We start from the raw sequence: 25,069 nt of genomic DNA, 5'->3' as shown, positions 1-25,069 counted from the left end.
CTCATTGTTAGAATCAATTTTCTAAGGAGTATGCTAGTGTGAAAGGGGTTCTTAATCGAGGGAGGGTGAAAAGGCTCACTATGTAACCAATGGTAACTTCAGGAATACGCTAACCTCAATTCAATAAAACCTCGTTTTCGAGAGTGCAACAAATTCTCATTGCATATTCTTCAACAGCTGCCATGAAAACATTCACTGGACAATTGAAGCAAGGAAAACTTTTCTTCAAGTTCATTATCAAATGATTTCTTCTGGAAATACGAACGAAAGGACAAAATGCTGTAATTGTTGACGACTTGGTGAGTTTTGCTAGCAAAGTACTGGCGTTACAATGTAACTTTGGGTTGGAAACCTTACTACTGAATTATGGAACCCTTTACCAATAATTGCAGTTCAAATGAAATGTTTTTCGGCAATGTATTGGAACAGTTGGAATCAGCTGCACTTCTTGATGTATCGTCTCTTGAAGCAATAGCTGCAGATATCGATTTGAAACTTGAAAACTTGAAAGAGCGGTAAGTGTTTTTTTAGTTTCTGCTATATCTTGATATTTTACCATGCCAAGCGAACTAAAAAAGTAGCTATGTAAAAATGATACAAATACAGATAATATCAAATCAAGTTGATAAATAAAAGTGCAAGCTCTAATCAAGTAAGTAAACATTAATCTTTCAAATGGGAGTTTTTAAAGTTTATTAGACTGTGATTTCACTTTAAGCTTTTAAATTAATGTGAAAAGTCTTTCTAGAAAATTTTTGGAAAAAGAAGCATTCAATAATTGACGATGCATTTCATTAGAAATCGTTCATTTTTTGCATATTTTTGAATGAAAAGATAAAGGTATTTTAGAAAAAACATATGCTGTTTGCTGCAACATCATAAAGACAAACTGTGTAGACGGAATGACTTTGTCCTCCCTCTTACACTCTTCAGCTAGGTGAGAAAGTAGCAGCTGCGATTGGTCAAAAATAAAAAACCAGTCAAATGCAGTATTTTTTCTCTCAGGTTACTTTCATCCACATCTGGATATAAATTTCTACTTGCCTTTTGACATTTTCTGACGTTTATTCTCTGACAAGTGTCAGATGAAAATAACTTTATATGATATGTTTCCACTTTTCAATGCCTTTTAGTTGATTGATGATTGCATAAGTGTGAAGCTCAGAATAACACCTATACACCAAAAGTGCGTATAGCTCTGCCTTTATGGTATAATTCACTTCATGGCAGACTTCTAAACAGTAATTTTCATTATATATATTTTACAGTTCGGCAGGTCCTCTTTGAGATTCTATCGTTTGTATTGTTCTATTGTAATTTAGGTTGATAAGTAGGCTCCTCTGATTTTGTAAAGTTATTATCGATGTAGTGCAAGTGAAGGAAAATGTTTTCTTTCATTCTATATATATGTCCCTCACACCTTTGACATAGTCTATGAATTAGCCATAGTCATATGTTAGCCATAGTCACTAAATATACTAAAGATATATTTTACTATATACATGTACAATTTATATCTGTAATATTTAAAAGGGCATTCTTCAAATTTGACAGAAAATAAGCGGGCAAGTGCAACTGGAAATTATCTTCAATAGTTATCTTCAGTTTATGATTGTTTTTACCTTTCATAATCTAGTGAATAACTTGCAATGGCTTGTGATTGTTTTTATCTTGAACAGCTATTTGATACAAAGCAGCAGATGTTGATTTTTAAGTTGAGGAAATGAATCTAATCAGCCCAAAAAATTCCCAATTGTCAAAAGGATAGCAGCGCCTATTACAAATTGAGGGTGCTAAAACCTTTTTGGGGGGCCAAACATGCTAAAAACCAAGAGCAAGGAAATTTTTTGTAAGCCCCCTCAGCCCTACCCCTGCTTCTGTGGTCCAAAGATTGTCATACTGCATAATTTGTTTTCAACTGTCTGTCATATTAGTGAATTCTCTTTACCCTGATTTTTCCAGAGTAACTGGGGTTGGCAGCAATGTCAAATTTGTTTCACCAGTGGATGACAAGCAAGGTTTTGGTTGTGAATCACGCTGTGAAATTGACCCATTGGCTTTAAACTGCTTTCTCACAAATGTTGTAAGTTTGTTATTTGTCACTATTTTACAATTTTTTACATTGATAGTTTTGTACTATGCTTTTCCCAAGGGTAATTAATTTTCCATGTGGAAAGTTTCTAAGTTCTTCACTTTAGCTAATTCAGTGATTGTTTTGCATCATAAGAAATGTCAAAACCATACCACAAGATGCAAGCTGCAGTAACAGAGCTATGTGGGCAATTGTAGCAATTCAGGCTTTCTTCTACCGGTCTCAAACCCATAATTTTCAGTCATAAACACAGACTCAACAGGATATTAGCCGTTTGAAAGCCCAAATTTTCTCTATATTGAAGGGTGCTGATTTGGACCCTCAAGCCCCTCAGAATTTTTCTGCCACTGAACTTGAGCAAAAAGCTACTGAAAGTTAAAGTTTTTAGCAATGAGCATCTATCTAACATCAGTGCAATTTTCATATTTTTAAAGCGGATATGTTCATACTTACATTAACAGCTCCTTCTTTGTGATACTGGTCATTGTAAAATTGGCTGGTCACTTTTCATGATTGATCATCTATTTTGATTTTCTCATCCTTATATATTATATCTTTATTCAAGGTTCAGGCACTAGAATGCAATGCAGGTTCTGAAGATGCCATCCTGAAAGAACTGTTGATTTTTTGTTCCAGAAATGGTTTCTTGTTGCCAGCTGTTACTGTTGATGTCAAAAGGGACCCTGAAGGCTCTTCTACATCCCTGAATACAGTTTCTGGGGAAGTGGAAGAGACAACTTTTGAACTGTGGCACAAAATAAAGTCAAAGCTAAGGACTGGAATTTCCAGCCAATTACAACAAGGAAATATATTTTCTCGGTTGAATTTTGAACGGCCAATGTACCAAAAAGAGATAATGAAAAGAATTCAAATAATTGATTTATTTATGGCTGTTTTCCCTATAAATGAAATATTACAGTTGTATTCAAGAACCAGAGAGCAGCAATTAGAAATCTTTTTATCTGGTACCAAGAAGTACTCTGTTTCATGGGCTGATGAAGAGAATGTTGACAAGGTAAATGTATTTCAAATATTTCATTTATATCAAGTATGTATCAACAACAATTTGGAGTTGTGCATCAAAGAAAGGGATTTATTTCTGGAAAGGCTACCTCACTAACCCCCAATTGTTACAAACTATTCTAGTGAAGATTACAACAATAAAGTATTCTAGTCCCCGTTCCTGTTATAGGATGTTATAGGAATAATTTGCTCAAGATTTCTTCATTTTTATGTGTTACAACTCATTGGAGTTGGTGTAGGTTTTTTTATTTCGACCCTTTAGACCAGCTGCCTCATTATGATTATAAATTCAAGCTTTAGTTAAGGTTTGATAAATGACCTTCCGATGATGTTGCCTTTATTATTATCTTATGTCAATTTACTTTGGCTACTGCTGTGATAAAAGTTTAACCAAGTAAATTGAAGTATAAAGAAGAATATACATCAGCATGCCTTTAGTTCATTTGTAATAATTTTCTGTTTTAAACTGGAATAACAACTGTCGTACTAGTTTGAATATTCCTCTCTTTAATCGAATTCTAATTTTTAATTGCCAGTTGTTCATATACTCTATCCATCAGAGACCATAATATCGAATTTTTATTTCATTCATTATCTATCCGTGGTTGCTCCGCCAGGCTTTTTTTCAGAGTACTATAATGGAAATAACAGACTGTAGAAGCACTGTGCAAAAATGCTCGACATTTTTTATTTGATTATCTACAGTGGGCTACAATCTAAGCTTTTGATTAAGGCATTAGGGAAATAATAACAACCCTATGATAATCGCTATTCTTGTTGCTAGATTCAATGCTTTTGCAGCGCTTTGAATCTCAGATCCAAGCCTTTGTTTCTTTAAAGAGTAGGGTAATTGCCTATCGTTTGAAACAATGTAAAGTCACTCGGGCTGTAGGGGCAATCCCCCCTAGTTAGTATGTTCAAAGAGGTCCTACCCCACTCCCACCCTATCTTTAGATTCTTTAGAGGTGGAGAATCTTAATTACTGTGGTACAAAGACTAGAGTAGTTTCTAGCATTCGAATACCGGTGTTTCATATGTCCCCCTACTATTCCTATGTCAGCAAAGGAATGACAAATTTAAACGTTAACTTTGGCATTTTGTATAATACTGTAATTTAGCGTATTTATAATAAGCATTTTACTGTTCACAAGTTAATAAAATGAGCATCGAATTATAATGTGTCTGACGTAACACTATGCCTAGCTATAAAGGCAAAAGACTGTAGTTTCATGGTACATAGCGCGGCTGATGGTGGATATTTGAGAATAAGAGAAATGCTTTACTTTTTTCCTGGTACTTCTAATGGTTAGATTAAGCATTGTTGATGGCAGGTATTTAAAGTATAAATTTGTCTATCTGCAGGATATGTATACCATTTATTCGTCTTTGTTTATGCCAGCCTGGCGAGTTTGATCATATGTTAGCTTTTATTTTTTGCTAGTATGTCTTGAAACTTCCATTGCTCTGCATTCCTCATCAGGTAAAGATGGTGGAAAACCTTGAGACATTTGTTGTTAACCAGCTGGACATGCTGAACATGGATATCCCAGTTCTATGGAAAATCAATGAATATATGCCTTCTTTCAGCATAAGATTGTTTATTGAAAGTGTCTACCTACCGCATTTGCTGACTGCAATTGGCAAGGTCGTAAGGCATTTTGGAGGGAGTAGTTCAGAGAGCGTGCGTGACACACACCTTACATTGGCTTTCAAATCTAAAGAGGGACCAACCCCTGTCTCAAGCCTCGATGACGTCAGATTTATAGCTAAAGCTTTTGCTATTGCATGGAACTGGGAAAATGAAGTAGCTGAAATCATAGAGTATTTTGCCATCAAGCCAGAACGAAGATTCAGTGGTAGGTATACATTTCTTATAATGCCAACCCTACCCTATCGACCGCCATGTTGCAAAAGAAGGAACGGAAGAATGTTATGATGCCAGTTACTCTCCGCTGCCTAATTTAGTGGCTGTAGCATATCGAAGGGTTCCAATTATTTCAATAACCTTCGATCCATACTTTGATATGAATTTCCGTTTATCCAGATTTGTTATCCGTCTTTTCAGGGTCTTGGGGACACTAGCGTACATTTATCTTTTTAACTGCACACAGGGAAGGGTAGGGGAGGGATAGCTAGCAAGGTGGATTATGAAAGGTAAAATTTACCGACATAGTCATGGACAAATACAATTTTGTCCCTATTTCACCTTCAGTGCGTGCAATAATAATCATTTTGTATATTCTAAGGTATATTATGGCTGACATCACGATAACTCTTTTGAAGGTGAGTGCATCAGAAGTGTTTTGAAGCCGTCGACATCAATATGCTCGGGATCAGGCAGAACCGAAGGCCTTGACAATGTCATCTGGGACGAGGACAAAGACAGAACTAAAACAGGTAATCATCGACACAGTTACTGGAAAGTATTTCACTTTCATAAAAATATGAATCCACGGCAAACAAATCTATTTCTGAAAAACGCAAGCACAAGACCGGTATAGTTGACCAATCAGTGCCGCGAGCCTAAAGAAAAATTACCAATGGAGTCCAAGAGAGAAAACGAACTCCTTTTGTCTACACAATGGCGGCTTTTTCGTTTTTATGTAGATTGACTCCAAAACTGCTAGATGGAAGGACGACCGGGCTCTGCCAATTATCCGAAACATGTCGTCATTATAGAGTTTTGCACAATCTGGGTTGTCTAAAAGATGTTGACCAATGGCAGAATCACTTGTTTTAACAGTGTTTCTAGACCTACAAGATCGAGGAGGCTGTTCTCTTTGAGGGGCAGTTTTGTTTCGTATGTTGGAAGGAACATGCTGTTTTATCCTATCCCCCAATCTTTGGGTTGTGCGCCCTACGTAGCCAGAATCACACTGGCACGTAAATTCATAAATGACGGAACTTTTTTGTTTGGTAGGGACGCAATCCTTTTGAATGGATGGAAGGGCTCTCCTAGTGCTGTAAACAATCCGAGGATTGACAGCAAAGAAACAATTGGTTATGGCTTGCCTAATTTGACTCTCGAATCGCAAGGAAGTGTTACCAATCCATGGTAGTTTCAAATAAACTGGGCACTTTTGCGGACCAAACTTTTGAACAGCCGAAAAACTTGCGATCTTCTCCTTAGTATAAAATAAAATGACGTCTTCAGGATAGCCGTTGTCCAAGAAGATCGTTTTGAGTTTTTCCAGTTTGAGTTTTGAGTTTAACTGGAAAAACTCAAAACGATCTTCTTGGACAACGGCTATCCTGAAGACGTCATTTTATCTTATACTAAGGAGAAGATCGCAAGTTTTTCGGCTGTTCAAAAGTTTGGTCCGCAAAAGTGCCCAGTTTATTTGAAACTACCATGGATTGGTAACACTTCCTTGCGATTCGAGAGTCAAATTAGGCAAGCCATAACCAATTGTTTCTTTGCTGTCAATCCTCGGATTGTTTACAGCACTAGGAGAGCCCTTCCATCCATTCAAAAGGATTGCGTCCCTACCAAACAAAAAAGTTCCGTCATTTATGAATTTACGTGCCAGTGTGATTCTGGCTACGTAGGGCGCACAACCCAAAGATTGGGGGATAGGATAAAACAGCATGTTCCTTCCAACATACGAAACAAAACTGCCCCTCAAAGAGAACAGCCTCCTCGATCTTGTAGGTCTAGAAACACTGTTAAAACAAGTGATTCTGCCATTGGTCAACATCTTTTAGACAACCCAGATTGTGCAAAACTCTATAATGACGACATGTTTCGGATAATTGGCAGAGCCCGGTCGTCCTTCCATCTAGCAGTTTTGGAGTCAATCTACATAAAAACGAAAAAGCCGCCATTGTGTAGACAAAAGGAGTTCGTTTTCTCTCTTGGACTCCATTGGTAATTTTTCTTTAGGCTCGCGGCACTGATTGGTCAACTATACCGGTCTTGTGCTTGCGTTTTTCTGATTGGCCTATTTCGATCCACAACTGGGTATATATTTTTCAAACGTGTTTTTTCGGAACCTAAATCTATTTCTGTATCTTGACTTTCACATTGACAATTTTATATTTGATTCTGACCCTCTCAAGATACATCAATTAGTTCTTCCATGTTTTCATCAAATGTAACGGCATCATATATTTGCTAAAAAACGCTTTCTGCCAAGACATATTTTCATGCTTTAGTATCTGTTTAGTAGCTTTGTTTTAAAATGAAGCTGGCAATTGAGGAGTAACGTTCTTAAAATTCTTAAAAATTTAATTCATTCTAGCTTTTATCCTAAGCCATCCAAAAATGAGAAATTTATAAGATATGGAGAAGATAATTGTCATAACTTAATAAACGCAAGCTATTTTTTGCCTAACATGTGATTGAAGCTACGGTGTTCTTTTAGTCTTGGTTTTCAGTCATTTTGTTGGTTTTTCTCGGTTAACCTCGATTTCATGTTGATTTTGTATCGCTCTTCCTTTTGAAAGGTGCTGAGACGAAGTGGCCATGGAGAGAACAGTTCAAATGCATTATTTCTACTCTGAGTAGCTTTATTCGTAAGAATCTTCCTGCTGCAAACTACTTGCTCGATTTGAAGGAAACTGATGAAATGACTGAGCTTATACATGTCAATGGTAAGTGCTACTGTGAGGACGCGTGTACTCCATGTCGTGTAGACACGGTGCACACCCCTTTTTTGTTTAGACACGGTGCACAGTTCTCAGTTGTTAGATACTCCGTAGTTCGGCATCACTTCATAGTACTCGAACTTGAACTAGCAGACTAGCAAATTTTCATGACAGAATCTCAGTGTTGTTTTCGAATACACTTGATATAAATAATTAATATAGATATTTATGAAAACATTTAGATTAAGACAATAACAAAGATTTTTGCTGGCCGGTCTTCAAGACACGCGAAACATCCTTTGCGTAGAAAAGGTTTTGCTCCAAGATGCTAGATACAGTGTTTTCTGCACAAAGAGATTCTCAGTTAAAATTCCAATACTATAAGTTATTGTAAAAACTGGTTAATGATGCAAGTATGTTATACTTTAAGGAAAGAAAGGGTTGCGAAAGAAGCGAAGTAGGATCCTTCGCGAGATTAACATTTCACGTTTTAAAATAAATCAAGAATTTCGTGCAAAAAAAGATTTCTATTCAACCGAGGCTTCCTTCTATTTGTATTCCACTTGATACCAACAAAACAACGAAAAAAATATAAAAATTCGTTAGAAACAAGCATTTCCATTTCCAGGACGTAAAAGACTTCCATTTACGCGAGGTTACTTGGATTTTTCTACACACGTTGATTATTCCTGATACCAAAGAGTCTTTCTGACTTGATTTGTTAATATTTTGTTGTGCAAATTCAAAGTTTTGTAATAACAATGCACCTCATATATTTTATCTTCTTTTGTTTCCTCTTTTAACTTAACCCTACATTTATTTTCAGATGATTTGTTATACGACAACTGGAAATACCCTAAAAAGCTTCCAAAGGTATTTTATGTAAAAAAAGGTTTTTCAAATTTACACAGTACATATTTTAAAACATATATTTACTCATGAAATATAAAACACGAATGTGTCACTGTTTTTATTTTTGGCACAACTAGAGCTGTTACAAATAGACATTGTGGCACAAATAGACATTGTGGCACAAAAAGAAATTGCGGCTCAAATAGACATTGTGGCACAAAAAGACATTGTGGCCCAAATAGACATTGTGGCACAAATAGACATTGTGGCACAAAAAGACATTGTGGCTCAAATAGACATTGTGGAACAAAAATACATTGTCGCACAAATAGACATTGTAGCACAAAAAGACATTGTGGCACAAATAGACATTGTGGCACAACTAGAGCTGTTACAAATAGACTTTGAGCTCGATATTTTTTTATTTCCTTTGATATCGTGATTCAATGATTGAAGTCTTTTATAATACTGATCTAATAATAGAGTTAGAGTGCCGAACTTATTTTTACCTGAAAAAATTTTTTCTATGAATTTGTCTTATTGCAAATTCTCAATGCTTACATCTTGTTGATAACTATCTGTTTTACTTTATTTTCTGTTATGTTGTATTTTTCTTTTCAAACTAATGCTTCCTTTGTTTGCCAACCATCGCAATATCTCACTTCGCCCCTTTTCTTGGCGCATTGTACGTTTGAAATTGTAACTGCTCAGGATTGCCCGTTTTTGACCATTTGCCTTTTCTGATTTCTGTGAACACCCATAACTGCAGCATGTTCTTTTAATCACTCCACCCTACTCAATGTTCTTCATTTATTTACCTCCATTTTTTATCGCCTATCCCTCTTTGATGTTAACTGGGACCACTGCATCTCTGAAAAATAGTAGCACCACCTGTCTCACTTGTTTTTCTTTTAAGTTTGTTACAAAATAGCTTTGTCACTTAACATGTTCAGCACTCGGTGATTTAATAAGATTTCAGTCGAATTTAGAGTCTTATATGTCTTCAAAGTCAAGCAATACCTGAGACAGCAAACATGGTGTTCTGAATAATGCCTTGTTGTGTTTCGATGCTTTCTCTTTGTTATTTCTTGCTGCTTGTTTCAGAATTACGCCAAGGTTGTCTCCTTATTCGACGAGCTGGTGACTTTAGCAAGCCTTGGTGGTGGAGCCATCTTTGAACCAGTTAAAGAATCCTTCATTGACGGAGTAACCACTTTTTTGAGAGACTGTCATAAAAGCCTCAATGACGTAAGCTTGAGTTTCCCATTTTTACACATTTCACAGAATAGTATAACTTCGATATAACTTCACAAAATTGTATGATTTCTCTGATCCTTTAATCCAAAATGGGATGCTACACTTCATGTTAACTGGCCGCGGCAAGTCTTTTTCGACTGATTTCCTCTGTTTATAAAACGTAAGAATGATGATAAAGCATTGAAGACTTTAGATCTCTCTAGGTCTTTCCATGTCGTATTTATGTCTAGGCTCTGATTGTACCATTACTTCCATCAACAGGTTTACCATTTTGTTTCAATTATTTTTCCATTTCAATTATAGGGAAGCATTTTTGCCATGTAACGAGAAAGAGTTACTTAATCCACATATTTCCTCACCAGATAACCATTTTCTGTTTCAGACTCTAGAGTCCCTTCCAGCCAATTGCAGTGTGAAGACTATTTATTCCATAATTTGTTCAGCGTCGTTCCTTTATCATCATCTCGTTTTCTACGAGGGCTGCATAGCAAGTGATGGCAAGTACGTATAGATGGATTCTCATATCATATCCCTAGCCTGTAGTATCACTGGACTGTCACATTTCTAGCCTTTCACCTGCACACTGTATACAAAATTAAGAGAGTAAATATAGTTGTTTTAATTGTGAAAATATTGCTTGACTTTGGAGATTCATACGTCACATGTATACTAGATTTGTTTCATATCCACAGTCATAATGTTTCTCTTTCTTCTTTTCCACCCCATATTTTGCACCCTTTCATTTCCTTTAATCTGTATCATTCTCAAAGTTTTATTTCATTCTGATCTTTTATTCTACTGATTTGTAGTTATTATAGCTATAATTTGTAAATTTTTTGTTGAAGCGTGTCAGTCAACATCTAAAGATCAATCCATCTTCATTTTAGGAAGCCCTTTCGAGATCTAACTCAGCTGTTCAAAGATTTGCTAGACAATGCAAAGACGAACGTCATTATGTATCACTTGAATGTTATCACCAATTCAATATTACACGAACCACAGAGTAACAACTGGTCTGACCACAAAGCATTTTTTGAAGTAAGTTAATAGTTTTTTAATAGAAAACCTCTCCGTACAACCCATTTCTATTGATCTGCCATGGTGCAAATTAATTACATGTAAGGAGCTCAATGTCTTTGTCTGGTTCCAGGCCCGGCTAGGTAACGTCAAGGGTTTGCACCCTTCTTTCCCTCATTGGATAGGTGCTCCTATTCTTGCATACAGAATTTTTTCAGTGTGAAAGTGTCGTAAAAGTTTTAACCTAATCCTTTCCCCATTGACTCAGCTACATAATTAATTTTTATGAATGTGTTTTCGTTTTTAGGGTGAGAGGTACTCCTATTGCATCCAAATGTGGTCCTTTTACATGAAATGCATATATCTAGATGTTTGGCATCAATTACCGCAGAGAGAAAGCAAAGAAATATTGCTCGCCATTCTCAACGATAGTGTTGTCATTCTAACCGGAAGGTACTCAAAGATTAGGCCTTCAGAAGCAAGAACAAAACAATATAGGTATTTATTGTGAATTATTTATTTTTTAAACGCTCTTTAATATTTAAAAAAAAGTGTGGACAATATTATGGAAATGATATATTATGAAATTTAAGCAATGGTAAGCATTTGCTAGAAGTATGGTTGATATCTTTAACTCGTGCTTTCCTAATCACCTTTTTATGTCGACTTTCTAACCTATGGCAAACATACTTTTGTTTTGATGCCAGGTGTGACGTGTCAGCTATCTGTGATGTAAGCACATGGCTCATTTGGAGTTTGTCATCGTCCTACAAAGACATTCTCTGTTCACCACTGACGGCCTCCAAGATTCACAACTGCCACTCTTTATGTTCAATTATGCTCCTCAACATGGTGTGTTTTGTATTTCATGTTTAAGCATTATATATTTTCACATCTCTGCATAGTTAGAGCACTTGCGAGAGTTACATTGTTTAGCTTATACACTCATTGTTTTGTAAGTAGAAAAGGTCGAGGCTGAGTACTAAGGTACGAGAGGTAAGAGCTAGTTTTTCAGCAGCCGGACTTTCCTTAGGTCTCGTTTTAGATTTTAAAGGTGCTTACGGTCCTTATCTGAAGGGTTTATTTTTATAGTGATATTTTGGTGTAGAAAAATTAAAATGGTTTTTTATTTTGAATCATACTTTAGCTGTTAGTATACAACGCTCTTCAGAGTATAAAACGTTAGAGAATATTATATCGTTTTTGGCGTCTTAGACACTGAAGAGTGTCAGAAGAAAAGTTTAAGTATGTTTCAAAATGTTTGCTTTTTTAAAGCCATTTCGTATTTGAATTTGGTCGTTCAACCCTATTCGCGCACAAAATCTGCAGCGTTGGTTATGATGCAATTGCATCTTGTTGGTTTCCATGTAATATTCTCAAACTTGCTGAAACACCTCACTGTTCTTTTTAGTTGATGGTGTCAGCTCCCCTGAAAAGTGTTGCAGATTACCTTACCAATAAGGACGAAGCAGAAAAGATCGATCGTGAAAATTTTGTGCCAGAAAGAATCTTATTTCAGTGGTCAGAGCCGTGTCTCTTTCCGACATGCGTGAACAGGTTTGCATTTATTCTATAAGCTGCATGCATCATTCTTGACATGAACTGTTCATTACTACATGAAGTTTGAAACCAGCTTTCTGGGAGATATGAAAAGTTTCCTGTCGTTGCTTGCTTCAGTCGTTTACAACCGCGAATTTAAAAAGTGTCTTTGTATCAGTCCTTTGGATCAGTATCAGAACATTGAATTATGCTCCAGCACTCCCTTGCAACCATTTTCTTTTTCCCCCTTTCGCTTCAGAATTCAGAAATTCGCACCTTGCCACTTCTCTCTCTGCCTGTGCTTTGAATGCATTCTTGTGTCGTCAGCTTGGCAAACCATTTTGTCAAATTTAAGTTATTTCCGTTGGTTCTTTTCAATACACAATCGATGTTTTCTCTATAGCCTAGGCGAAATGGATGCAAAGAAAGCCGTTTTCGTTGTTTACAAGACACTAGTGAGCCAAGCTAATCCAGCTTGGCCCTTGGTTTGCCAGGTACCTCATTCTATTCATTGTAATCATGATGTAATTGTACTCGATGCTAGTCATTCTAATCATCATATCTATTCAATATATTTTGAGCATAACTGTTTATTCCTGGTTGGCTGTGTTTAGCTATTTTGCATTTTCATCATATACGATCGCTGGCTTAAAGCATGCGGGGAGTCATGATAAAACGAAAGGGTATGTCCCTTTATGCCGGGCATGATTTTTATGCCGCAATACAGTTGGTGGATCTGGCACTTACATGAGCTAAACTCAAGCGTATTTTCCAAACAAGTTCCATCAGTGGCCAAATGTAAACAATGGCTGCTGATATCACATTTGAAATACAATTTCCTCTATTTGCAAAGTCTGCACTTAGGCTAATATCACATAACGCTACTGCAATCGCTTGGAAGGTTAATAAACCCTGCAGAGAAAACCTGTTTGACACGATTCCATTCCTCTTTTCTTTCTATACACTTTACTCTCTTCAGTTCAACTGAACAACGATGATTTACCGTAAATCCTCGAATTGGCCCCCCTCCTCGAGAAAGTTCCCCTTGAATAAGCCCCTACCCTAGAACTACGATTTGTCGTTAAGTCCCCCTCGAATAAGCTCTCACCGCTACCGTAAGTTCTCGAATTGGCCCCTCTCGATTTGTTGATTTTTGCCATGTGAGGTTGCCTTTGGCGTTTTATTGAATTACCACAAGTTCATACTTTTGGTAATTATCAATTAAATGGTCATAAAGAAACTCCTACTAAAATATGCGAGGTCTTTTATTAATGTCTTCTAAATGTCTACTATAAGCCCCCCTCGTATTAGCCCCCCATCCTACGAATAAAGCCGCACCCAATAATATTAAAAGAATAATAAGCACACAGAGGGCTGATTCAAGAATTTACGATTCCTTTATCCCAAAGATATAGAAAATAGTAGTTCAATGCTTCCCTTTTTGAAAGAACTGATTATTAATTGCTATACAGCCAGTATTCTTGCTTTACGATCAGTGATTCTTTGAATGATTCATTTACTGATTGGCGTTGTTATTTTGTGCCATCTTTGAATACATCTTACACCGTTTTAGTTGGTTCTTATGAAAGACGCACTTCTGCCAACCTTAATAGCAAGCTCATCAGGTTTGCAATTTCTTACTTCCATATTTCACGAAAACATTTTTTTCGCAGATCTAGACGCTTTAATGTCTTTTGATGACATTTTTTGGGTTGTCAAGCCTATTTCCTAATTATTTCGTTAAGATAATTTTTAAAGGTTTCTTATTGCTGATGTGTAACTTTTAGAATAAAGATTCTATTTGAAACGTTTACGGATTTTTAGCAGCAACCTTAATATTGGCATATTTGCCATAGTCATTAAGCAAGAGCTTTTACATGTGCTTATAAACCATTGTCATTTTACATTTGTCACAGTAGGAAAAGGGCTGGTTTGAGCCATTCGGAGATAAGGCGCACCCGATTGGCTGTATTTTAACCAATCAATGTCAGCTAGCCTGGAATGTTACTGACGTCATTTTTTATAAGAATTCTTTTTTTCTAGCAGACGATTTTCTTCAAAGCCAAGGCCCTTCTTCAACCAGTGCTGGAAACGAAAGCTACCTGAATGCCAACTTTGTGGAATGCGTCGAAAAGGAAACAGAGAATTTAGATTTGGAGCTGTTTTTCAGCCATGTTTACTATTTGCTTTTTAAATCCTCTGCGAAGTCAAATGCTTTGGCGCATTTTCTGATGGCTTTAGCAAATCGGTGAGAATTTTCTTTGCAATAAATTCTATCCCTTTTTCTCTATTGTTTTTTCTCTATTGGATAAAGTCACAGGACGGGAACCATATTTTTGCAGGCAGCTCAAACTTATTGATAAAACTAATATTTAGCTGATATTTTTTTGTTTCAAACAAGGTTTTTTCGATGTAATATAAGTGCCATGTTGAGTCGTATTGCGTTTTGTTTTCTCGTATTGTGTCCCATCATCTCGTATTATTTCGTTTCATATTTTATGTTTTCGTGTCATAACGCTTCATTTCATGTTGTTTTATATCGTATTTCTTCATACTTTGTAGCATTATATAGTTGTATTTTCTGGTATCATATCACACCATTTTGTATTGTTCCATATTTCATATACTCGTATTGTATCCATTACTATTGTATTGCTTCACAGTGTATTTTCTATCATCGTGACGAATCATTCATATTGTTTCGTACCATATTTGGCCGTGTCGTATCGCAGCAAATTTCATTGTTACCCTTCATTATGTCATATATTATAATATGTTGTATTGCAAGGCATTATATTGCATTCCATTGATATTTGTCAGCTTTTCCAGAATTGAAATTCATTTTGTTTCTATTTCATTTTATGTAGTGAAAATACCTGGGGACTTTTCGACAACCACATAGTGATGCGAGCCAAGGCTACACATCAGGTAGGCTGCAAATTATCGGCAATTACTAGACGTTCTTAGACATACCTTTTCATGAACACTAGGTGTCGATTTCGGTGACATTTTTAAGAATAACCCTATAAAGAAAACCTGATCATTTTATTGGACATTGAAATATTTTCCCTGACAAGAGATAGCTTGAATATTATCCCCTTTGCTATCTCCTATCCCTTTGTGTATCGTATTGTTGGTAGGATTGGGAAAACTTTTCTTAAAATCTTGTAATCATGTCCTTTGAAACGATATTTAGACCCCGTTTACACGAGACTTGGACCAGAGCGGATTCAAAAGTATACGGATCCACCAGTTCCCCTGTAAACGCAAGGACTATCCGTACTCTTTTGGATCCGATCCGGTTCGGATCCGCTCTTGTGTAAACGGGGTCTTAGCCTTCTTTTCCTTTGAGATATATTCGCAAAGACATGATAGTAATATTTTTGCGTTTTTTTCATTTTCTATGCATTTTCAGTATTGAGGTATCTAGCACCCACCGGTTGGAATCGCTATTTGTTTCTTACTTCCTCTTTTAGCAATGATACATATTTATACCTTCCATTTCTGTTCTTTTTTGCATGATCAGTATCTGAATTGATGATAAGAGATCTTAGGCTTTACTTGAAGCCTGTTTTCTAAACGAAAGGAATCCTATACAAGCCTTTTGTTTTTCTTTTTCAGTCGCCAGTTTGGTTGAAAAATGTTGAGAAGACATTGATTCCCTTCCTTTCAAGGTGAGCCAGAAACAATGTTTATCTTACTTATTCCGATGGCAAAAGTTTTTTAACTGTATGAAGCTGCTCTATTTATAGAGATCCTAGATAGAACCTCAGTCATTCCATTGACATGTGTGCAGCCAATAGGTATTTGAAATTCAGAAAACGTCTTGAATAGCTCAGATTAAAGTTGCACATCAGTGTGCCCCTACAATATTGTTTACTACCTAGTTTTCGACGGTAGTTTTAGGCTATGCTACACCGAAAAGCTATGCTTTATGTGTCCTGTCTCTTCCTCTCGATGTGACCCCGCCTCGTGATTCCTACGCCTGGAATTACAGAGAGCAGGTTACCCTCTTCACTCTGAGAAAAAGTTTGGTCATGCCAGGGACTCGAACCACGGACTCTTGGGTCTGTAGTCAGCGAGCCTAACCACCGAGCCATCTTTGCGTAGTTTACGACCCCCCAAGGGGAAAAAGAAGGTTCAAAGGAAAACCAACTCGCACTCTCCGATTGTTTTTAACATAGCTAGTTCAAAAATGAAGAAAGGGGCAAAGAATTCAATGGGCATCGTCAACATTTGTCAAGAACAGGCGAATCGTATAGGTCGTACAAATGAGGGATGAGGTAATGCGGAATGTACAAATGGGGATGAGGTAATGGGGAATGTACAAATTGGGGATGAGGTAATCAGTCATTGGGCATACAGCTATACCAGGGGAGAGGGGTACGAGGAGAGCATAAGTTTAAAGCGTACGCAGTTACCCCCCCCCCCCTCCTCCTTGAACAGCAAATACGTATTTAAGTATTACTTGTTATTATGTATTAAGTTATTAGATTTTTTAGATCGTATGTGTAAAGTCATTAATAAGTAAAACTAATTGTTGTTGTATGCTATATACAGTTCAAGGTTTATTGGCTTCAAGGGCTTTCTATTGAGAGGTAAACAGCATGCTTCTAGATTTCATTTTGCGCGGAATTTGCAAGATTCGATGCCATTTAATGTTTGTTTCGGTTCCAAGGTCTTTTTTGCCAGCATTAGAGATGATTTGTGAAGTTGATCGCGAAAGATGTCAACCAAAATTTGCTTTCACGAACTTAGAGATGCTTCCCTGTGGGTGCCCTACAGTTGCTGAAGACAACTCCTGCACCTTATCCTGTAAGCTGGCTTTAGTTCTTTTTTCATTTCAGTTTGTTTTTATCTGTGAACTTGCTGTCTGCAAGTAGGATTTTTGTTAGTTATAACATCTTGAATTTCTGATATTCCAATCAAAACTTGAATTTAAGACAAAACTGTAAAGTATTTATTGGAGGTGAAATGATTTTTCTTATTTCAATGCATCTTTATACCTTATTCCATTATTCTAACATAATTTGGTGTACAGCGTAGCAAAGTTTCCTCCTGGATTTGCAATGGTGATATTTTTCATCAAGAAATTTTATCGACCACTTTCCATCAATTTAGATCATATTTCTGCAAGACCGGAAGACAAAACGTTGCCGATTTAAAAAATTTTAGATTCATGCTTTTCCTTTACTCAATATCCTGCTGATTTCAAAAGCTAATTGTAAACTCAATTTAGAACCTGAAATTGTTTTTTTGTAGCCGAGGGTGCATTGCTATACCAGTGTCTGGTCACAACTTTGAACGTTTTTACAGAAAATCTTAACACTATACCGCGTATTATTGCTGTATTTTTCAATAGACTGAATGGTAAGTGATTCACAGGAAACTTAAGTTTCTTTCTTTGTCTTTCATTCTTTCTCTATTTCCTTAAGAACTTTTTTGAATATGATTTAATGTCATAACTAGATCGCGTTGAGTAGCTTTGTTGTTTGTACTTTATCATAAGAGCTCTTCAAAAATCTATCTAATGCATTTTTGTCTGATAGAATTTTCATAATCGAGTTTTCGGTTATTCTAAAAAAGGCTAATTTTTGTAATATTTAATATCTTAAGACATTGTATTCTGGGTAACTTGTCATATAATCACTACTTTGCTGCTTTAAAAATATCTTTTTATAAGTACCTATTCCTTTTTTTGCAAAATAAGAAGTTTTTAATAAAATCACATAGACAATCCGCTAGATCCAGTGATATAAATATTTGCTTTATCAAATTAAAGCATATTAGATACCTCAATTGGAAATCTATACTGCCGTTGGGCCAATTGCATCTATTGACTGGTTTATCAGTCTTATTACCATGGCCGGCAAGGCATTAGCAATAGATAGTCTTACTTTAATATTGTTGGTCTCGTAAGCGACTTTTTTCATATATTTTTCTGATTTAATAGTTCTTCCTTTAAGAATATCTGTATCAGAGACACTTCAGTGCTGCAACAAAATCACCCGGACTTAAGGTATGCGTAAAGTAGCATTATTCACTATTACAAATGAACTTAATCTTTGGTACATAACCGTGTATCATACTGGGTCCATTTCAGAAGCTGGTCATCTGAAACGGTCTATGCTTGGTTGCGGTGCTGTATGTTTTTCAGGATATTTCAATTTGTCCGCAGAATAGCTGTTTTATTTATTTCTACCCGGTCTTTTTGTGCCTTTAAAACGCCTCAATGGAAGTATGTCTGGGAACTAGTGAGGGGAATATTAATTTGACCAGACCAAATGTAGTGCACCGTAATGCTTGCATTGTATCGAGAAAAGAGGAGAATGCCAAGTCTGTGTGATCCTGTAAGTTGTTATTAAAAGAATATACGTGGTGCAAACCGAAGGAGGTGCTAACTGAAGGAGCTTTTCAGTTAAAGTTTTTAAGTGCGACCTGAAATATGTCAGGTTTCGTAGTAAATATCCCATCATAAAATGAGTTTGGCCCTTCCAGGGTTTTCGAAAGAATAATAGTCTTGAAAATTGCTTGACATTACTTTCCCTTCGACTTCGCTTTAATTCTGAGGATGAATGTTACTTTCTATTGTGTTACTGTTCCACGTGGAAGAGCAAAATACTTAAAATGCCGTGGCAGTTGGCTCTACTTTTTGTTATTCTCAGTGACTTTGAAAGACACAGTCACTTTGAAAGAGTCTAAAATTATCAAAACGTCAACCAACTGTCTTATACACAAGCCAGCCTTATAGGTCTACGAGAAAGTCATCCTTCTCATGTGCTCTAGACTCTCAGAGCTTTTAGCACACTCATATTTACCCATAAGCATCTTTGCTTATGTCAATTTAGCGCTAATCTTTTTCTTGCATCTCCAGATCCTTGCTTTCATTTCCTACAAATGGCTGACGATTAAGGAAAACATTTCACAGCTCTTCGATTTTCAAATCTCTTCCTCGACCATGAGTCAGGTTGAATATTTTGCCGAGCTGGTCTGGCATCTTCTATTCAATTTGACAACAGGTGCGTTTTAATTGAAGTTTATCTTAAATTGTTCAGATTTCCAGGCTACTTAGCTGTAAACCCGTGAATCTTCACCGATTGCATTATTTTTATATGCCTAATCATGAAACTTCATTTCTATCATTATGTGTTTTCATCCGTATTTAGCACTGTTTAAAACCTTTTTTAATTTAAAATCAGTAAAAAACGATCTTCTTTTCAGATGTTTCACAAAACCCATCAATTCCAAGCGAAATTTTATCGTATATAAAAGGTAATAAAGCTTGGCTGCAAGAAAAACTGAAGATGCTTACGAACTACTTCAAAGCAAGGTAGACCAAATTGTCTTTTGGATCAAGAATTTAAGCTGCAACTTTCCAATTGCTTACAGAATATGAGAGCAACATAATGAATATGATTACATGTTATTATAAAAAAACCTAGACTGCAGTTGTCGATACCTGAGTACTGAAAGCGAATCAAGTACTAATATAAGGTTTAATATGCCTCAGTTGGAAACCAAGTTTGGTTTAATGCGAAGAAAGGAGGGTTTAGCTTCATTAAAAACAAACATTTTCATCAGATAAAATTTCCGGTAATAAACTTAGGCGAAAATAATTTCGGAAATATTTTTTGAAATTTCGGACGTATTTTGAAATTTTGGACATATTTTTGAAATTTCGGAAATATTTTTTAAATTTTGGACGAACTTTGAACTGATGCTCGGAAGCTTGGAATACATTAGCTTGGAAGATCGACTTTGCTTCAGTCAATAAACATTGCGCATAAAGGTTCATGCAAATTTTACGGCGTGACAAATTTTTGGATAACCGTAAAAATTTCGTACAAATTAATTTTTAGACAAGAATTTTGTCCACAAGTCTGTCACGCCGAAAATTTTTGTACTTAATGTAAGTTTCGGTTAAAGAACTGCCAATAAATCTATAAAACAAAAGACAAAATATACGAAATAGTAGAATGTTGTCTAGCATCTTATTCCTTGTGTTTGAATATAAAATGTATCTGCCTGAAGCCTCCATGCCAACGAGTTCACTTTCTCAACTTTCTTCGTCTTGTAACCTAGATTGAAACTTATTGACTTTCATGATGCAAATTTCCTCTAGAATGCATAATTGTTTCTTTTGATAGTGTGGCTAACTCGTGTACTGGTACAATTGATCAGATGTCAGACGTTGTAGCCGAGAGCCAGTATATCACATTAACTTCAGCCTTAATGTCTGCCAAGGAAGGTTTGTAATCACTGGCTTTTGCTGGTTTTTGTTGGTTTTCGATGGTTTGGCTGGAATTGGTTCGTTCTGGGAAGTTTTTGGCTAGTTTTTTGATGGTTTTAAAATTTTACATTTTGATGGAAATCCAGAATACTAAAGTACGTTTCGCCCAACACTTCTGAGAGTAAAAACGTCGGATAGTGACTAAAAGTTAGGTTCCTTGTTTTTTGGAAGTGAACGCTAACCTCTTGCCTAGGTGAAGAGTGCAACAGATCAGGATGTTTTTATGTAGGCCGATTCCAAGACCTCTAAATGAGAAAAGACCATGCTTGCCCAATCATTTTGATATTGTTATTATTACGTTGCTTTCTATCCCCATTTTGATATAAATGTCCTGCTTTTCTTTGGTCATTACCCGGAGTTTATACTTTGTGTGGTGTCGGGCGAGAATTACTTAGATATGCTATGTTTTGGCCTTACCGTGCTACCTTTAAAATAGCCTTCTGAAAGATTTCAATAGCACTAACTTTTTCAAAAAGTTAAGTTGAATTTCGAGAAAATAGACTGCTTTCTTGCTAATCTAGAGCCCTTCTTTCTAGTCATGAGAACCCTTGTCAATCTAGTTTTTTACTTAAATAGTGTCATTCTTTAATGCTCGACTTTTATCTTTTATTTTGGCCTATTTTTGGATTCAGTTATCAAGATAGCATAGAAAAGTTGGTATGCTAAAGGACTTCTTATCCAAAGAAGATCAATTTTTTAAAGTACGACTAGATTTGCCAGATTTCCTGGAAAAGTAGTGTGCCGTTTAACCCAAGTGTAATAACCAAAGCCATAACGAAATATTTCCTTGCTGCAAAAGCCAGAAATACCTTGCTAAAAACTGCAAATGGGGTCATGTCACTGTCAACAATTTCTACTGTTCTTGATTTGAAACATACCTTACCGAATTACTGGAAAGCCTTTAAACCTTCAAAATTTATCAAGTACCAATAATCTTGCATTTTCTTTTCCTTTCTATTTTAGGTCGTGAATCTTTGAAGTTTGTTTATGAGATACTGAAAGCCAATAAGGTTTGTGAAATAAAATACCCTTGCTGCCAAAAGGTCAACTTACTTTATTCTTATCTATGCAAGCGTCATTCGCTGTAGCTATTGAAACGCGCGGAAATTTACATGCGTTTTATTGATGTTGCTGCACGGGCGGTTTTTGGCCAATGACCTATGCCCAGTTGGCGTCTTTATCCTATTTCAGCTTGTGAAAAGGTAAACAATGATTCGTTGTGGAATTTTTGTCGAGAAATTTCAACTGATGAACAAATGAGTGGGTTTTTACAATGCGAAGTGTTCAGAAGGGAATTAGCTTTGGTATTGACATTGAAAATTTCTAATAAAGTTGTTTTTATAGAAAAACATTTATTTTGTACTAAACAGTCTTTTTGGTTCTCCGTCGATTTACGTAACATTTTCAAAAACACGTGTTGTGCTGTGCAAATTTTTTGGCGCGGCCTTAAAAGTCTCGTTGCTGGTCATTGGAGATGAAAGAGCACAAGTGACTTTGGAGAGGGCTGCAATATTAATTCTGAAGAAACCAACTAGTTTAAACAATAACTAGCTTTCGTTCATTTTTCTCAATTTTAATAAAGTCAACAAACAATGAAAATCAAACTTTCCAAAACAACTAGGTAGGATTCCTAAAATTAGTGCGCCTATTATTCATTTGCGATTTTCGTTGAATTTTCGCTGCTTTGGACAAATTTTGCTCAGTCCTGATAGTATGAAGGCACTCTCGAATTTCCATGTACCTAAAGATGTTTTGTAAAAGGGGATCTTCCTTCTGAATGAAATGATACTTGGTAGGAGTCCTAAATCTTTCATGCTCAACATGTAAATAGGGGCTTCGCGAAGAGTTCAAGGAAAAATTCTTAGTCCACTTTTTTCTTAAATGTTAAAGCCTTCGTCGCAGTGCGAGAGCATCCTCGAATATAAATGTTCCATAAAGACAGTTGCTTAAAAATAACTTTCCTGGAACCATTTTGAATTGGATGAAACTTGGAAGGGCGCCTAGTTTTGTGGTACTCAAATGTTTTTGTGGGGTCTCATTTAGTCATAATGGTTTGTTTGGTGCGTGTCCGAATTACCCTTCTCGCTCTCTCTATACAGAAGAAGCCGAAAAGATCTGGAAAATACTCTTAATTCTCAGATGATTCTCATTCCTGTAAAACTCTACAGCCGAAAATCAAAACAATCTTTTCAAGAAACAATACACTATTTCATCAAATTCCATGAAACGTTGTTAGACAGCTAGCGGTTTGTCGAGCCAGATTCTGGGCATACGTCATAAGTCAAGAAGACGCAGCTCATTCAAATGTAGCACATTATTTGCCATAAAAAGTCCCAATAACTCCGCATTTATTTATTCTATGTTATCTTTTCTGTTGTCAGCTCGGTAGGTTGAGAATTTTTGTTTTTCAAAGGATTTTGGATATGTTATGGAGATTTTTGGTGCGTTGCAACATGACTACCACCATTGCAACATGAACCTGGTTCTACCATTTAAAGAAATAGTAAACTGTGGTCTTATAAGAAACTACTGCATGTTTCCTGACGAGAAACGATTTTCTAGCTTATGTTTGGGGAGCTGAAGGTGAACTTCCATTTTCATTAAGCACTAAGGCAAACGAAACTTTGCCTCTGTATCAGCCTTATCTCGGTGGGTGACTCTTGTATCCGCATCTTTTTTTAGGACATGGCACATTTCATTTCATTATACAGTTTTTGGTTTTCAGGAAAAAGTAGAAGCATATTCTTTGTTTTTTGTTTTTAGGAAAAAGTAGAACAAAAACTACTTGTTGCAAGATCCTCTTCATTTGAAGGAAAGATGAGATGTCCAAGCCAGGGCATGGATTTCGGGCAGTCCGAGGAAAATCCGTTGATGCAATACGACGCATTTGGAGATTACATTCACGACCAGGCCAAAACAATGGAATCTGAAATGGACTTCTCCAAGTGGGTTCCGTATATTGATATATCCCCTATCTCTGTACAAAAAAGAGTTATTCTCGAAAGACAGGAATTTCTTCCAGACTCTTATAAATATCTTACAGACGAAGAAAAGATCGCCCACGAAAAACTGTTACGCTACTTTGAAGACCATACGTCAAGTGTTTATAGTGATAGGCCTCTTAGTTCTAGTAGCTCGTCGACCAGGTCATCAAATACAGACCCAATTTAATGAATTTATAACAATAAAAATGAGGTATCTTGATTTTTGTAGGCCGACATGCATACATCCACTGTAGGCATACATGTAGGCCGACATGCATAAATGTCTTCATGGAGTTTCTGGGTCTTGTGGTGACGTGTCTTAGTGCATGAAAAGTCTAGGATGTGAACTGTTTTGAAAAAAGACATCTTCAGGTTTCAGTTGCAAACATGACACTTTCTGGGTTTCTACAGGGAGTTTTCTGGATGTAGACTCGACGTTTACTTAATGTAGACATGATGTAATCTTAATTGATGCAACCTACCTTTTTTCAATGTAGATGCGATGTTTTCTTGAGGTAGACATGACATTTCCGGATGTAGACATGACGATTCTTGATAGATGTTTTCTCTGTGCTTAGACATTAAGTTTCTGAGCATAGATCTGACGTTGCTGAATTTAAATGTGAAGTTTTCTGGGTGTTTTCACAAAATTTTCATGGTGTAGACATAACGTTTCTAGTTATGCACATGACGTTTTCTGGTTGAAGATGTGACGTTTTCTGGATGTATACGTGAAGTTCTCTTGGTGTAAAGTAACGTCTATGGTTATACACGTGACGTTTGCTGAATGTATTTTCTTGATAAAGACATACCGGCTGCTGGATATATACCTTTTTGGTATAGATGTGACGTGTTTTGCGTGTAGTTTTACATAACATTTTTTGGGTGTAGACGTGACGTTTTCTAGATGAAGACGTAAAGCTCCTGGGTTTGGACCTGATGCTTTTCAGATGTACAGATAATGTTTTCTTTGTCTATTTATACCTTAACAGTTATATTTAATGTAAATAAATCTATGGAAAGGTTATTAATGTATAAGCAGATTGCATGGATGACTTTCTTTGGTTTGATTGTTTGAAACCTTTCAATCAAATACCTCTCTCTTTCTACTGCGAAAGATAGAGAGAGCTTCTCTATTCCACATACTGTATTTTCAAATGGAGATTCCTAGGACTAACCTTAGTACGATAGACCTATTAGATTAGACAAAGGATTGATCCATCATACTTTTTACCTGGGCATTGATCCAATTTTCCAAAGCTACAGGCTTACGTTATTTGCAATTTTGAGTGCGTTTGAGAAATATTCTTTTCTCCAAAAATACACTTTCTTTTCTTCAGCTAAAATGATAAAATGACGATTATGATCATATTTAAGAGTTTAAGGATGGAATTATCCAAAAAAATCTCACCTGAAAAAACGACCAAT

At 36.2% G+C, this 25,069-nt stretch overlaps 1 protein-coding gene across 2 annotated transcripts; it reads left to right on the top strand.

Annotated features, from left to right (window-relative positions):
* The first annotated feature begins 60 nt into the window (after window positions 1-60).
* Window positions 61-24,696, top strand: LOC135695961 (uncharacterized protein KIAA0825). Of its 2 annotated transcripts, none has more exons than XM_065215194.2 (26): window positions 61-515; window positions 1,963-2,083; window positions 2,658-3,107; window positions 4,596-4,971; window positions 5,399-5,512; window positions 7,562-7,708; window positions 8,529-8,575; window positions 9,659-9,802; window positions 10,194-10,312; window positions 10,699-10,849; window positions 11,136-11,326; window positions 11,536-11,680; window positions 12,240-12,385; window positions 12,771-12,861; window positions 13,941-13,992; window positions 14,414-14,615; window positions 15,235-15,295; window positions 15,989-16,041; window positions 17,046-17,182; window positions 17,630-17,737; window positions 18,334-18,386; window positions 19,242-19,386; window positions 19,589-19,697; window positions 20,515-20,615; window positions 21,621-21,667; window positions 23,421-24,696. In XM_065215194.2, exons 1-26 carry the CDS (start codon window positions 367-369, stop codon window positions 23,826-23,828), a joined length of 3,867 nt encoding a protein of 1,288 aa, XP_065071266.2. In that variant the 5' UTR covers window positions 61-366; the 3' UTR covers window positions 23,829-24,696. The 2 variants fall into 2 exon arrangements, with proteins under 2 accessions (XP_065071266.2, XP_065071265.2); XM_065215193.2 differs by having other exon boundaries at window positions 62-515; window positions 14,411-14,615.
* Window positions 24,697-25,069: the final 373 nt, after the last annotated feature.

Source organism: Rhopilema esculentum, chromosome 14, assembly GCF_057945365.1.
Source record: "Rhopilema esculentum isolate cy_ngs chromosome 14, ASM5794536v1, whole genome shotgun sequence".
In the NCBI taxonomy this organism is placed as follows: Eukaryota; Metazoa; Cnidaria; class Scyphozoa; order Rhizostomeae; family Rhizostomatidae; genus Rhopilema; species Rhopilema esculentum.
The sequence above is the reverse complement of the archived record's forward strand: the minus strand, read 5'-3'. Positions and strand labels throughout refer to the sequence as shown.